The 13,504-nt window shown below is 43.3% G+C and overlaps 1 protein-coding gene across 2 annotated transcripts; it reads right to left on the bottom strand.

Moving 5' to 3' along the window:
• Nucleotides 1-56: 56 nt before the first annotated feature.
• Nucleotides 57-12,337, bottom strand: LOC127004002 (uncharacterized). 2 transcript variants are annotated; one of them, XM_050871149.1, is made up of 12 exons: nucleotides 12,114-12,337; nucleotides 8,679-8,814; nucleotides 6,742-6,842; nucleotides 5,935-6,012; nucleotides 5,114-5,272; nucleotides 4,916-4,979; nucleotides 4,430-4,516; nucleotides 3,783-3,917; nucleotides 3,302-3,391; nucleotides 1,811-2,012; nucleotides 1,317-1,402; nucleotides 57-784 (listed from the first exon to the last, which is right to left on the bottom strand). In XM_050871149.1, exons 2-12 carry the CDS (start codon nucleotides 8,712-8,714, stop codon nucleotides 638-640), a joined length of 1,185 nt encoding a protein of 394 aa, XP_050727106.1. In that variant the 5' UTR covers nucleotides 8,715-8,814; nucleotides 12,114-12,337; the 3' UTR covers nucleotides 57-637. The 2 variants fall into 2 exon arrangements, with proteins under 2 accessions (XP_050727106.1, XP_050727107.1); XM_050871150.1 differs by having other exon boundaries at nucleotides 8,679-8,811.
• Between the last annotated feature and the right edge of the window lie 1,167 nt (nucleotides 12,338-13,504).

Below are 13,504 nucleotides of genomic sequence, written 5' to 3'. Positions count from 1 at the left end.
CGTTTATTTAACCGTGACTTTTATTTGACTGCTGTAGGTGTAAAAAATAATCATAATCGTAATACGTAAGAACGGCAATGCCTCTTTATTATGTGTACTCACGGGGCGGGACTTGAGCCAAACACGTACCAAAGGAAGAACACGTATATTCATTCACACGAAAGTAACTAATAATAGCGATTGAGTCCGTCCGCGCTTACCCACTGTAGTAACCTGACCCTACCAAGTATTAAAGTTACATGATCTCAGCAAGTAAGGTAATTCAACTCCACAAAATAACGTGACAATACCCCTTTAACGTAACTGTAATAAGAGCGAGTGAGTCCATCCTCGCTTTCCCACTGCAACGTACTAACACTACCAGTTATTAACGTAACCTGATCTCACCAAGTAATGTATAATCAAACTCCTGCGGCGTGACAATACCTCTCTAACAGTTACAATCGCTTTCCCAGTGTAACCTAACCTGACTTATTAAAGTATTAACCTGATGTAACCAAGTAATGTAATCAAACTATATAAAAAAACTGACATAACCCTCTTTTAAACGGTAACAATCGTAAAAGGAAAGATAGGTTGAGTTGGAGAAGGAGGAGGAGGAGGAGGAAGAGAAAGGCTACGTCAGTCATCCTTATTGCTAGGCCTCCTTCGGCGGGGCTGTGATGAACTTGGTGGGCACGAAGCCGAGGCTGCCGTCCCCCGTCTGCACTAGACTCCATTCCTTACTGCCGCCCTCCATCACCACCACCGCCTCCCCCGCCGCCAAACACACCTCGCTTCCGCTCTGAAGAACATATAAACGAAATACATTATGTATAAGCAAAAGACCAGCTTGGAAATAAGTGTTAGTGCAGAAATACGAAGGAAATGAGAAGTGTTAATGTTAGAAGACCCCCCTTGGAAAATGAAAAGACTACCTGGGAAATAAGTGTTGATGCAGAAGTCCACCTTGGCAAGAAGCTAATGCAGAAGACACCTTGGAAATAAGCGTTGATGCGTAAGAACACCTTGGTAATAAAAGCTGATCTGCTTTCATGTGTTATAATTCGATATCTATTGATGGTTACCGAATAGAAATTAAACTAGATAATCAAGTTAGTCAAGGATGAAATGATTCCCAGCAACACACGCACTGGCCAGGCAACAAGCAACACCCAGCTCCAGCTTCTAATAGCACACGATTTATAAGATTTACATGAGAATGGTTGTAAGGGACAGATTAATACGAATACTTGACTCAGTCACACAAAAATAAAATGAGTAAGAACAGTTACGAAAGAACACACACACACACACACACACACACACACACTTACCCTGGCTGCGAACTTGTACAGCGCTCGGGCTTTCCTGACGGGGACGGGACTGGCGCCGACGCTACCCTCGCTGCTCTGTGACATTTCTGCAGGAACGAGAGAGTCAAAGGTCACCATGACGGATATGAGCACCGAGGCCACGCGCAGCTATAGTGATTGCTGAGCTTGAATTTGCTTCCTCGTGTTCCAGAGAGAAGAAAGTGATCTCATAAGAGCGTAAATAATGAGATCGGGGTTTTTATATATATATTCTGAACCTTGAGCTTTTTCGAGGGCATTTTCCGGTCAAAGGAAATATGATGAGCACATACGTCCTATCTAAATATCATACCTTAGCTCAGCTACACTTTAATACCCTACTCTCTACCTTATAGACAAATGAAAGAAGATGTAAGATGAAAGTTCAAGAAAATATAAGATGTTTACGGTTCTAAAGTCACCCCCCCCCCCAACCACCACCACACACACACACACACACACACACACACACTGACCCGTGATGGTGGAGTAGCGAGCCATGGAGTCGAGCGTGGACCGTGCCGAGGAGGAGGGCGTGGGCGTGTCTGGGGGGTGGGCCACAGGGGTGTACACGAGGGGGATAGGCTGCGTCTGGGAGGTCCTGTGCTGCGACACCCACGCCTTCACCTCCTCGCTGACGTTCACCTGCAACAGCGCGGCCCTCAAGGCGTCCTGGTGCTGCAGGAATGGAGAGCAAAGAGTAAAGCCCCGTTCACACTGTGCCGACTCTGGGCCACGACAACCCAGCGACTTTTGCATATGACAAGTTGGTTCCCACGTTCCAAGAAGGTGTGTGTGTGGGGGGGGGGAGGTTATATTGGTGTCTTGCCTTGGTGTCATGCCGACTGTCTGGGACTTTCGGCCTGCTAGTTGCCAGCATGTCGTGCTAACCCTCACGACTCCAGCCCGCAGCATTCGGCAACAGTCTCAAGACCTCTTTCAATACATGCCGACCCTTTCACATCAACACCCAAGATCTCGTGTACCCTAGAGTCGTGGGTAGTCGATCGTGGCCCAGAGTTGGCACAGTGTTAACGGGGCTTAAGGCATGATGAAACACGTTACCCATATTCTCAAACATTTCGGGGCTTCGGTCGGTAGGCTATTCTCAGACGCTTCCGCCTCTCACATAAACTATTTCCAAAGGCCAAAAAGGAGATCAGTCGGATTGTAGTGAGTGTTTTTTTAGGTTCATGGTATAGAAGGAAGATCAAACTCCCACTATGGTCATCAAACTGCCCATGGAAATGCCCACAACTCCTATGAAAATCTTAATTGTTAAATATGTAACCTTGAGCGCCGAAATGTTTAAGAATATGACCAATACACACACATCCACATTTGATAAGGCTTTCGTAGAGGTTGTAGGTGGGTGTTTCCACGGGTAGTTTTATGAGCCTATAAGCGGAAGTTTAACAAGGCACTTCTGCACCATGAATGTGAAAAACACTCAAGAGAACCCGACTAATCTTTGGCCTTTGGAAATACTGCTTGTGGGCACCGTTGCCAGATTATCGTACTCAGAGCATAGTATTTACCGATTTCTGACGCCTAACTATTGCCAAGAAACATCAGGACCTAACTCTTTTAACGATATCTATAAATGAGTTTCGTTATTGGTGCCCAGAAGACAGTTTTGGGGTAGGAAGTCGGGAAATATAAGCGACTGAGTATGACAATCTGGCAGCGTTGCTTGTGGGAGCCGAGAGCGTCTGAGAATATGGGTCATAATTAACATATTGAAGCTTATTATCGATACAAACAAACACTTGAGGATGAAACAAAACTCGACAAGGCATAATCAAAACACACAAAAAGAACAAGTAAATGAAACAAACGCTTGACTACAAAACAAACACTGGAAGACGAAACACACACAGAAACATAATCAACACAACACAACTCAGCGCAACACAAACCCACCTGACCCGCCATATAGAGCACGGTCGTCACCTTAACTAACTTACCTGGTCAATGTGGACGGCGAGGAGGGAGCACACGTTAGCCACCGCCCAGAAGGAGTCCCGCAGTAACCTCACTCTCGACTCCTCCAAATCCTGCCGCAGTAATGACACGTCTCACCACCACCACCACCACAACACTGTTCATATTGAAGTCTAAAGTAAACCCCGTCTATGCCCGCCTGCAATATGATTTAACTTTTTTTTTCAGCATCCACTAATCCCATGCAGTAAGAGATGGAGAGAGGCCGTTGCTTGATTTACCTACTCGTATGCATATTTCACTCATTATCTCTATATCTACTTATCCATCCCTTCCTTCGTATTTAGCACCAAGCTCGTTACTAATTGGACCACACTGGAAATAAGTGTTTATATATATATACTCCTATGCATTACCACCATGAATTAAACTTACTATATACCAAAGATCAAAGCAAAGGAAATCAATGATAAAAAAAAAAAGTACGTCCCCCGCGGCTCTGACCTGCATGTTCCTGAAGGAGGTGGCGGCGGCGGAGCACCAGGCCTCGAGGGCGAAGTTGTGGGCCTCGACGGTGTCTTTGTGCTGCCGCTCCGCCTCCCGAAGGACCTCCGCGGCGCGACCCTCCGCCTGGTTCGCCTAGGAAAACGTTCAATTTATCTATTTATTTATTTATTTATTGTACATTAAGGCTAGATACCACTATATAGCCTCTCATGTTCCTAGCTTTCACATGTGGTTTTAAATGTTTGAATGATATTTATTTACCTGTGACACAATTTAAATATGTTTGCCATTTCGTACGCATCCTTCCAATCAGTACTCAAACTAAGAAAACTGATGAATATACTTTTGTATTCTGAGTTTAGACAAACTTAACGAGTCAACAAGAAAGTTTATCGATATTTATTATAACAATCATTTTTAAACCATCTCAATTTTCCAGAGCAATTTTTTCATGGCTTGATTACTGACTGGACTGGGGAACAAAGTCATGCACATGGCGAACTGGACACGGGAATGGGCTTGCTTTTTTTCTAATATTTTCAAATTTTGTACCAAATCATTGTTCATACCTTCCTTACTCCCTCACTCCATCCCCTCCTGCTTCTCCTCATTCCCATCGCATTCATTAATATTTCCCTCCTCACCTTGTCTTTCTCCTTGGCCTTGGCGTCGGTCCGGGCGTCCAGGATCATCCGGTGGGACTCAGCATCCACGAGTTCCCTCATCTTGTGCTGGGGGGGGGGGGAGGGGGGATAGAGTTAGACAAAGTGTTGGTAACACATACCTTACGATTAACACCATTATGTGAACTTTTCTTTCCCCAGCGCGACTGACAATATCCCTTAATTTCAACCTACTATAAATGTAGCTGGAGGCATACCACTTCCAGCCGTGGCAAACAGCAAACACTCTTCTGTTGTAATGACACTTCATGAAAGTAAGGGTCGCGATAGACTAGCTAGAGACACGAGACAGGGACGAATGGAAAGGTTCAGGAGAGGCCTAAGTAGAACGATACATGCTGGTGATGATGATGACCTCAACTACTACTGTTACTGCTACCACCACCACCACCACTACTACTACTACTATAAAAAAAAAATTACTGCTACTACTACTACTACTACAACCTGTGCATGGCGTCGTGCCTGCTGGACGCGCCTCACGCCCTCCTTCACTTGTTGTTGCCGCCGCCTAGAAAGAAAAAAAAAAGCTAAACAGCCTTTTATCATTATTATTGTTATTATTATCATAACATTTATACCACACACACACACACACACACACACACACACACACACACACACACACACACAGCAGGCACCCACTTCACGTCCTCAGCGGTCCGCCGGCGCGTGAGTCTCGCCTCCGCCAGGTGGTGGGACAGCTGGGCGGCCTGCGAGGTGACTGCCGCCGCCGCCTCCGTCGCGTCCTGCCCCAGCGCCTCCACGCCCACCTTGGCCACCTGCAGGGACGTCCTCAGCTCCCTGGGAAAGGCAGAAAGTCAGTGGGGATGATCGTGTGATGCTGAGGGTCAGGTGATGGTCGTTGGGACATAAAGGTGAGTTAGTTGTGTTTTGTTTATAATTATTGTTTGGAGTGACTGGTGACCGGGATGGATTATTTGTGTCTCATTTACTTTGGAGTGTGTCTTGCTCCATGCTTTGCTATAATGAACCCTGATCCCTTCATTCCTCCCACCTCCCTTCGTCTTCCATTCGTCCTGCCTGCTCTCTATCTTCCTCTCTCTCCTTGCTTCCTCTCTGTCACATCTCCTTTGCCTCATTTCCGCCCTTTATCTGGTCTATCCATTCCCTCCTTCTTCTCCCAGCCCCTGTTCTCCTTTCTATCTCTCTCCTTTGTTCCTTCCTGGTAGATCTTTGCCACCTCCCAGCCCTCGTCCCTTCCCCCATCGCTACCATTCTTCCAGCCTCTCTCCCTATCCTTCCTATGTCACACTTGATGCTCTTTCCTGTGCCATTTTCCCTGTTCACCTTTTCTACTTCCTTCCCTGCCTATCCTTGCTATTCATCCATATCCCCTCAATGCCCCCACACTTACCTATTCCCCGTTCCCTCCTCAGCCCAGGATCGCTCCTTGCCTTATGTTTCTGCCTCATCCTTTCACCCACGCCTCATCCCTGGCTTACCCGTGCTCCTGGTCTGGCAGGGACGAGCTTCGGGCGACACGGAGCAGCGTCTTCCCGAACGTGTCCAGCGCGACGGCCCTGCAGGCGGCAAGGTCAGGTGAAGCCCCGTACTGGCGGCGGTCTCACTCTTAACATACAAGGGCGGCGTAAGCTTAGGCAGGCTGGCATGCATTACTTCTGTTGATGATACGATAACAGGGTCCTTCAATGGTGTTACTCTTGTTGTTGCTATTACTACATTCCCTGCCCCTACTGTTACTGTTACTGTTATTGCTGCTACTATACTACTACTACTACTACTACTACTACTACTACTACAATATTCATCAGGTCTTTCTTCGACAGATGAGTGAGTCTTCTGAGTTTTTCTACTTCTTCTTGTTCTTGTTCTGATTCTTCTTGTTCTCGATCTTCTTTTACATTTCCCTCTTCTTCTTCTTTTTCTTTTTCTTCTTCTTTTTCTTTTTCTTTTTCTTTTTCTTTTTCTTTTTCTTTTTCTTCTTCTTCTTCTTCTTCTTCTTCACTTCTTATTCTTCTACTTCTACTTCTTGCTCTTTTTGTTCTTCTAGGCTACTACTACTACTACTACTACCACTACTACTACTACTACTACTACTACTACTACTACTACTACTACCACTACCACTACTACTACCACTACTACTACCACTACTACTACTACTACTACTACTACTACTACTACTACTACTTCTACTCTTACTATTCCTACTACTACTTATATTTCTACTCTTACCAATCCTACTACTACCACGACCACTTCAGACAAGGTTCACGAGCTCTACCTACACCTGCTTCATGATGTCGATGCAGCCGGCGGTCACCTTCGCCCCTTCCTTGGCTCGCTGGCTCACCACGTCCCAGCCGCCGAAGTCCCCCGCCTCCACGTTCTGCCGAAGAGGAATAAGGGCGCGGAAGTAGTGTCGGGGGTCGAAGTGATACAGTCATCCGTGTATATCTATAGTAGTTAATGTATGTCTGTGTACTTGTGAGGTTGTTGTGTTTGTGTTAGGTTTAGGGTAGAGATGGTTGATTGGTGGATAGAGGTATATGGATAAATAGATAAACGTATAAATAAACAGGTAGGTATAGAAAGCGAGGTAGATGGCAGGTATAGGTAACTGGGTAGGTAGGAAGGTGGGTACGTAAGAAGATAGATAGGTAGATAAATGGGTAAATAACAGGTAGGTAAGAAGGTAGATAGGCAGAAAGGAAGGTAGATTGGTACAAAGATAGATAGGTAGTTAGATAGATAGATAGATAGATGAATAGATAGATAGATAGATAGATAGATAGATGAATAGATAGATATATAGACAGATAGATAGATAGGTAAGTAGGTAAGGAGGTAGGTAGGAAGGTAAGTTTTTTTTTAATGGTAGGCATATTATCTGATGCACTGACAGACAGACAGACAGATAGACAGGTGGACGGAAATATAGATAAAGACTTCAGTAAACAAATAAAATCTAGTTAATCCTTTCCTCTCCCGACTAAGCGCTAACATTTATTTCTGGGTTTATCTCGTTGATCTAACAGTTACTGCCCCCCTCCCTAAATGATGCTCTACCTCCTCACTATACAACATCAAAAACTTCCTTGTAAACACGTTGCTAAAAATAACGTGACAGATGCGACAGACCCAGCCTCCTAAGAAAATAAATATTAAATGATGTTCTTAAATGATAATTCTTAAATGGGATTCTTCTGTAAACATCAACTTTAACACCCGTCACTTCATTTTTAATAAACTGCGGATCAAAGAAAACGTGAAAGGAATGAGACAGACCCAAAACTCTTCAAATAAAACGTCGTAACCCGTATGAGGATATTCTTCAGTCTCACTTAGCACCACTTCCCTTTTAACTATAACATGAGGTCAAAGAGAAAGTGAAAGGAATATAACAGACCCAAAACTCTTTAATTTTTTTTTTTTTTTTTTTTTTAAGGAGCTAAGGGGAAGCGCAAAAAAAAAAAAAAAAAAAAAAACCCCTTCTCACTGCTCCCGAAGTTAAAGTAAAAAGAAAATCAATAAGAGTTAGGGAGAGGAGGAGAGGTACCCTCCTCTTGAAAGAGTTGAGTTCAGAGCAGGGAGGAAGGAGGAGAAAAGATGATGGTTGATTGTTCCAGCGTGAGCGTGAATGGATGAAGAAGAGTGATGAACATGCTGGTTAATAAGGGGTTTGGACAGGACAGTATAGGAGGTGGGGAAAAGAGTGCAGCGAGGGCCAGCGGGAGGGGAGGGAGGCATGCAGTTAGCAGTTCAGAGAGCAGTTCAGTCAGGAAATCGATAGAAATAGAAGAGAGAGAGAGGCAAGATTGCCGGAATTAAGAGAGGAGGACTAAGACTGAGGAGAGTAGGAGGAGGAGAGAGTTTTAGCCTTCGATCTGTCCACTCAGAAGAGCTGAGTGGTGCCCCCCCCCCACCCATACACATACTATCAGAGGACGCCTAAGGCGGACAACCCAGCTGCAACTGTGCAACTGTGCAGGCAGAACGATACAACGTCGTAACCCATATGAGGATATTCTTCGGTCTCACTAAGCTTCAACGTCCGTCACTTCCTCACTAGCTACTATGCGGTCATTATAGAACATGGTCGGAGTGAGACAGACCCAAAGTTCTCAAAAAATCTGTCTCACTGAGTATTCATTTCAATATCTGTCACTCACTACCTTCCTAACTAACATGCAGTCATGAACAACGTGAGAGGAATGAGACTGACCCAAAACTCCTGAGCGAAGTCCCCGATGGACCCCATGGCGCGAGCCAAGGTCTCCGAGTCGTGTTGGCAGGACTGAGCGGCGGCGTGAGTGGGTGATCCTCTGCTGGTGGCCGCGACCTAGCCGCCCTTGCACCTGCTGGAGACGGAGTGATTAGAGGAATATAGCTAAGTAAAGTTGTGGGCATACACTATAGCTGCGCTATAGCGGTGCTCATCTCCGTGGCATTAGTCCTTGAGAAATGTAGGCAACTGCTTAATACATGAAATACGTATGCGAACGACAGAAACGAGGTATATGGAGTCAGCAAAAGTATTCATGAGTGATTAAGAGAAAAAATGTCAGAACTAACAAAAAACAAATCTGGCTGTCAATCAGCGAAATAAATAAATGATCTATGAATGAGTAAGTACGTTGAGTCGGAAAGCATACTCATGAGACTGTAAATATATAAGATACAGTAACTTCAAGAGGAGACAGTTAACAACATACAGCTAGAGGTACGAGACTTTACTGATGAATTATTAAGGTGTTCATTGTGCTCCCTTACCGCCTGTCAGAAGTCTGGCAAACAATAGGCGGATCAAAGACAGTACTACCTATAAACTTTACTGTACAAAGCATTCATTATTATTATTATTGACTCTTACCCCAAAAGTCAAATGCACGTGAATAATTTCGTCTCCCGTAAGTTACTATACACATCTGTAAACAACAACACCTTCCTGTTTACGGAAAAAAATATTAACCGTGACAGCTGCATAAATGTCGCACCTCAGCGTTAATGAGACGAAGCTGGTTTTCACTTTCTACACGCCGGAGCTTGGCAAGATGCATACACAGACTAATCGTACCCGTGTTGTGTCCCGTTAAACCCCAACACTTATAAAGTCTCTTAAAACATCATCATCATTGTCAACTACTACTACTACTACTACTACTACTACTACTACTACTACAACTATTACTACTACTACTACTATTACTACTACTTCTACTAATAATAATAATAATACTAATACTAATACTAATACTAATATTTTTACTACTACTGCTACTACTAATAATAATAATAATAATAATAATAATAATAATAATAATAATAATAATAATAATAATAATAATAATAATAATAATAATAATAATAATAATAATAATAATAATAATAATAATAATAATAATAATAATAATAATAATAATAATAATAATAATAATAATAATAATAATAATAATAATAATAATAATAATAATAATAATAATAATAATAATAATAATAATAATAATAATAATAATAATAATAATAATAATAATAATAATAATAATAATAATAATAACAATATTAACAACAACAACAACAACAATGCCCTGCAGTACCGTATACAAAACCAGCCCAAACATCACAGCCAAGGCATGCGGTGGACGAAATGCAACACTCTATAAAGGAAGAAGAGAGAGAGGAACAAGAAGGAAGGTTCGCCAGGAGTAAAATTAAGCTGATGTAGGAGCCTCTTCGTCTGCATGCTGGTGGGGCGGGGCGGGGCGTTCAAGGCGGGGCAAGCGGGGCGGGGTATAGCAAGGGCGGAGCAGACCGAGCTTGTTTAGGAATGGCACTCTCGGGCGACCTTCAAGTTAATAATAATAATAATCAGCAGGGAAGGGATAACTAGTGGAGCTGTGGTGCATCTGCTTGTGTCTCCCCCTGTAGCTACTGTGCGTGGCCGAGTGTTGTGCCTGCAGGTTACAGAGAACTCAATAGGAATGTATATTGAGTGAGACGCGGAAAGCCAATAACACGAAAGGGGACCGCTTGTAGCTCTTTAACATGTGAGCCCCGACACTCCGAGGAATTTGGATATCTTAATAGGTTGTACTGGATGAGTTGAGTGAAGCTAAACACAACACAAAGCAAGAAACAAGAGCAAACAAAACACACACACACACACACACACACACACAACATAAGAGATAAAAACAAACAAAGCAAGTAACAAGAGCAAACAAAACACACACAAAACATAAGAGATAAAAACATACAAAGCAAGAAACAAGAGCAAACAAAACACACACAAAACATAAGAGATAAAAACATACAAAGCAAGAAACAAGAGCAAACAAAACACACACAAAACATAAGAGATAAAAACAAACAAAGCAAGAAACAAGAGCAAACAAAACACACACAAAACATAAGAGATAAAAACAAACAGACCAAGAAACAAGAGCAAACAAAACACACACAAAACATAAGAGGTAAAAACAAACAAAATAAGAAAAAGGCGCATGAGGTTATAGTGACTTTTTTTGTGTATCGGCTCTCAGACGGAAAACCCAACGACCTCACATATAATATTCACGAGTCATGTTCCCTGATGACTAACGTTCACTCTGCCTCACCGTTAATACAAAAAGGGGTGAGAGAAACAGACAGACAGATAGATAGGCAGACAGACAGACACACCGGCACACACACATAGACAGACAGGCGTTACCAGGAAAGCCAGTACGCCCGTCTGGCAACATTTTCCGTGACTGTTACCGGCAACCTTGAAAAAAGTAAAAATAACCAGGCCAAAAGAAGAACGCTAACGCCGCGTACGCTGACTGAACCACAAAGGAAAGGAAAAGACGAAGGAAAAATAGCACACATTTGTTCTCTTCTAACAAGACATGAAACGGAAAGAGAAAAAATAGTATAATAATAATAACATCACTCGGTAACAAAAGACATGTCCTAGTGTTAAACCATAAATTTTAAACGACAAAATTGTATGAGAAGAATGTTGTGTTTGCATATGTTCTGGCCACTCATTTCTGTTTTCTTTCACATGAGCAGCGATTAGCGAGCCTCTCTCTCTCCGAGGGCCGCGAGGTGTGGTGTGTGCTCTCTCTCTCTCTCTCTCTCTCTCTCTCTCTCTCTCTCTCTCTCTCTCTCTCTCTCTTGAGCTGTTTCCGTTACAGTAGGAAAAAATCAGAAGGGAGTAGGGAAGGATGGAGAAATAAATAGAAGAAAATTTAGAAGAATAAGACCATGCAGAATTACTTTGCTAAGACAAGGGGGCCAAGCTAATAACAACTACCCTATAATAGTACAGCACTGAGAACCATCCCCAGTCTCCGCAGCCTCATCCGCCACGGCTATAACGGGAAGGGTATTGGCGGCTAACAAAAAGTCAGTGTTTATGGGTTCGGCAGAGAGTGGGCGAGGCGAGGGGTGGGGAGACAGTGCCACGCCGGAAGGAAAAGTGTGCGGGGTCAGGATGTACGCTCTCCCAAATTAGCAGACTCGGAAGTGTTGCTGAGAGACAGAAATCGTGTTTGGATCCCACTGAGGCAAATGCATAGACCAGAAAACAAGTAACACACACACACACACACACACACACACACACACACAATTGAGACATGCGTCTTCCCCGATACCCCACGAACTAACTTACCAGTGATTACAATGATTAGACGCAAACAACGAACAATTACACGTCGTTAATCACTCCCCTGAATATGGTAATACGATTTTAGGCTTCCGCATAAAGAACAAACAGCAACAACAGCACAAAGGAAGGAGGCGAGCGCAGGGAAGCAAGACAAGCCTCGTGGACGCTAGGGGAGCGGCGGCACCAGTGTTTGTCGAGTGACTGTCGCCGCCGCCGCCACTCTATGACAGGGCGGGGGGAGTAGAGGTTTGTCTTGGCACCTTTCCGAGCTCTACCGCTTTCCTCTGTGTCCCCTCCCCTCCCCTCCCCTCCCCGCGCCCCGCTGATCCGTGAAGAGGGGAGTGTATATACTATACAGTAGCTGCCGCCGGTGTCCCGCAACACCTGCACCGCGCCGCGCCGTGGCCTTGCCAGTGATTGTTGACGCCACTCACGTTACCTTCACAGATTCCCAAGAAGATAAAACAAAGAAATCATATTATTTGATGTTTTACACAGCAGACAATGGAGTGCGTGCGACATTACACTTTGAGATGTGTCGATCCTTGCATGTCCTTGTAGTTTCACACAAAGACAAAGATATATTTACCACAAAACGACGTAACACTGAGCTATAACTGCCCCTTGCAAAACTCCATGTAGTCCGTAATCATGATCGACAGTATGAAAGCGTGGGAATAATAATAATAATAATAATAATAATAATAATAATAATAATAATAATAATGATGATGATGATAATAATAATGATAATAATAATAATAACAACAATAAGGGACGGTTTATCAAGGGTAATGCAGCCATGCAGCTGAAAATTTACAAAATAAATGCACATTCAGGTGAAAACTATATACAGGGGAGCATTAAATCGAAAATAATAGGCATTAGGGCAGTGCAACAAACGAAGACACGTGTAACGAGACTGCAGCAGCGGCGTCTACAAGCAAGGGGAAATACATGTTGCGAGAAGGTTAAGAGAGAGAGAGAGAGAGAGAGAGAGAGAGAGAGAGAGAGAGAGAGAGAGAGAGAGAGAGAGAGAGGAAATGGTGCAAATATGGGCTACCATTATTTTCTCCAAATATCTTTGAGTATTAACGGCGGTTAAGGAAACTAATATCCGCAATACAAATATGTTATGTTTACTATACGCTAAGCATGCAACGTCCTTTAATATCATTACAGTTTTCTGTAAGATAACTTTTTATATTCAATCGCTCAAAATCACTGTTTGTTAAATGGTAATGCAAATATGGGCTACCTATATTAAATATATTTAATGTTGTATATAAACGGGTTGAAGGTGGAAAAACTGAATGCCACAGATACCTATAATTAATTACTTTTTCATACACGGCCGTAAGTAATCACAGATGAAAGATAACTTACTCCTTTTC

Source organism: Eriocheir sinensis, chromosome 27, assembly GCF_024679095.1.
Source record: "Eriocheir sinensis breed Jianghai 21 chromosome 27, ASM2467909v1, whole genome shotgun sequence".
In the NCBI taxonomy this organism is placed as follows: domain Eukaryota; kingdom Metazoa; phylum Arthropoda; class Malacostraca; order Decapoda; family Varunidae; genus Eriocheir; species Eriocheir sinensis.
This window is presented reverse-complemented; position numbering and strand designations above follow the sequence as displayed.

Excerpts from the sequence above, each read along its gene's own strand:
- LOC127004002 (XM_050871149.1), bottom strand. The coding sequence starts at position 8,714 with ATGGGGTCCATCGGGGACTTCGCTCAGGAGTTTTGG. Across the intron at positions 6,843-8,678 it reads ACTTCGCTCAGGAGTTTTGG|AACGTGGAGGCGGGGGACTT; the intron begins GTCAGTCTCATT and ends CCTCTTCGGCAG. Across the intron at positions 1,403-1,810 it reads TCGCTACTCCACCATCACGG|AAATGTCACAGAGCAGCGAG; the intron begins GTCAGTGTGTGT and ends TCGTTCCTGCAG.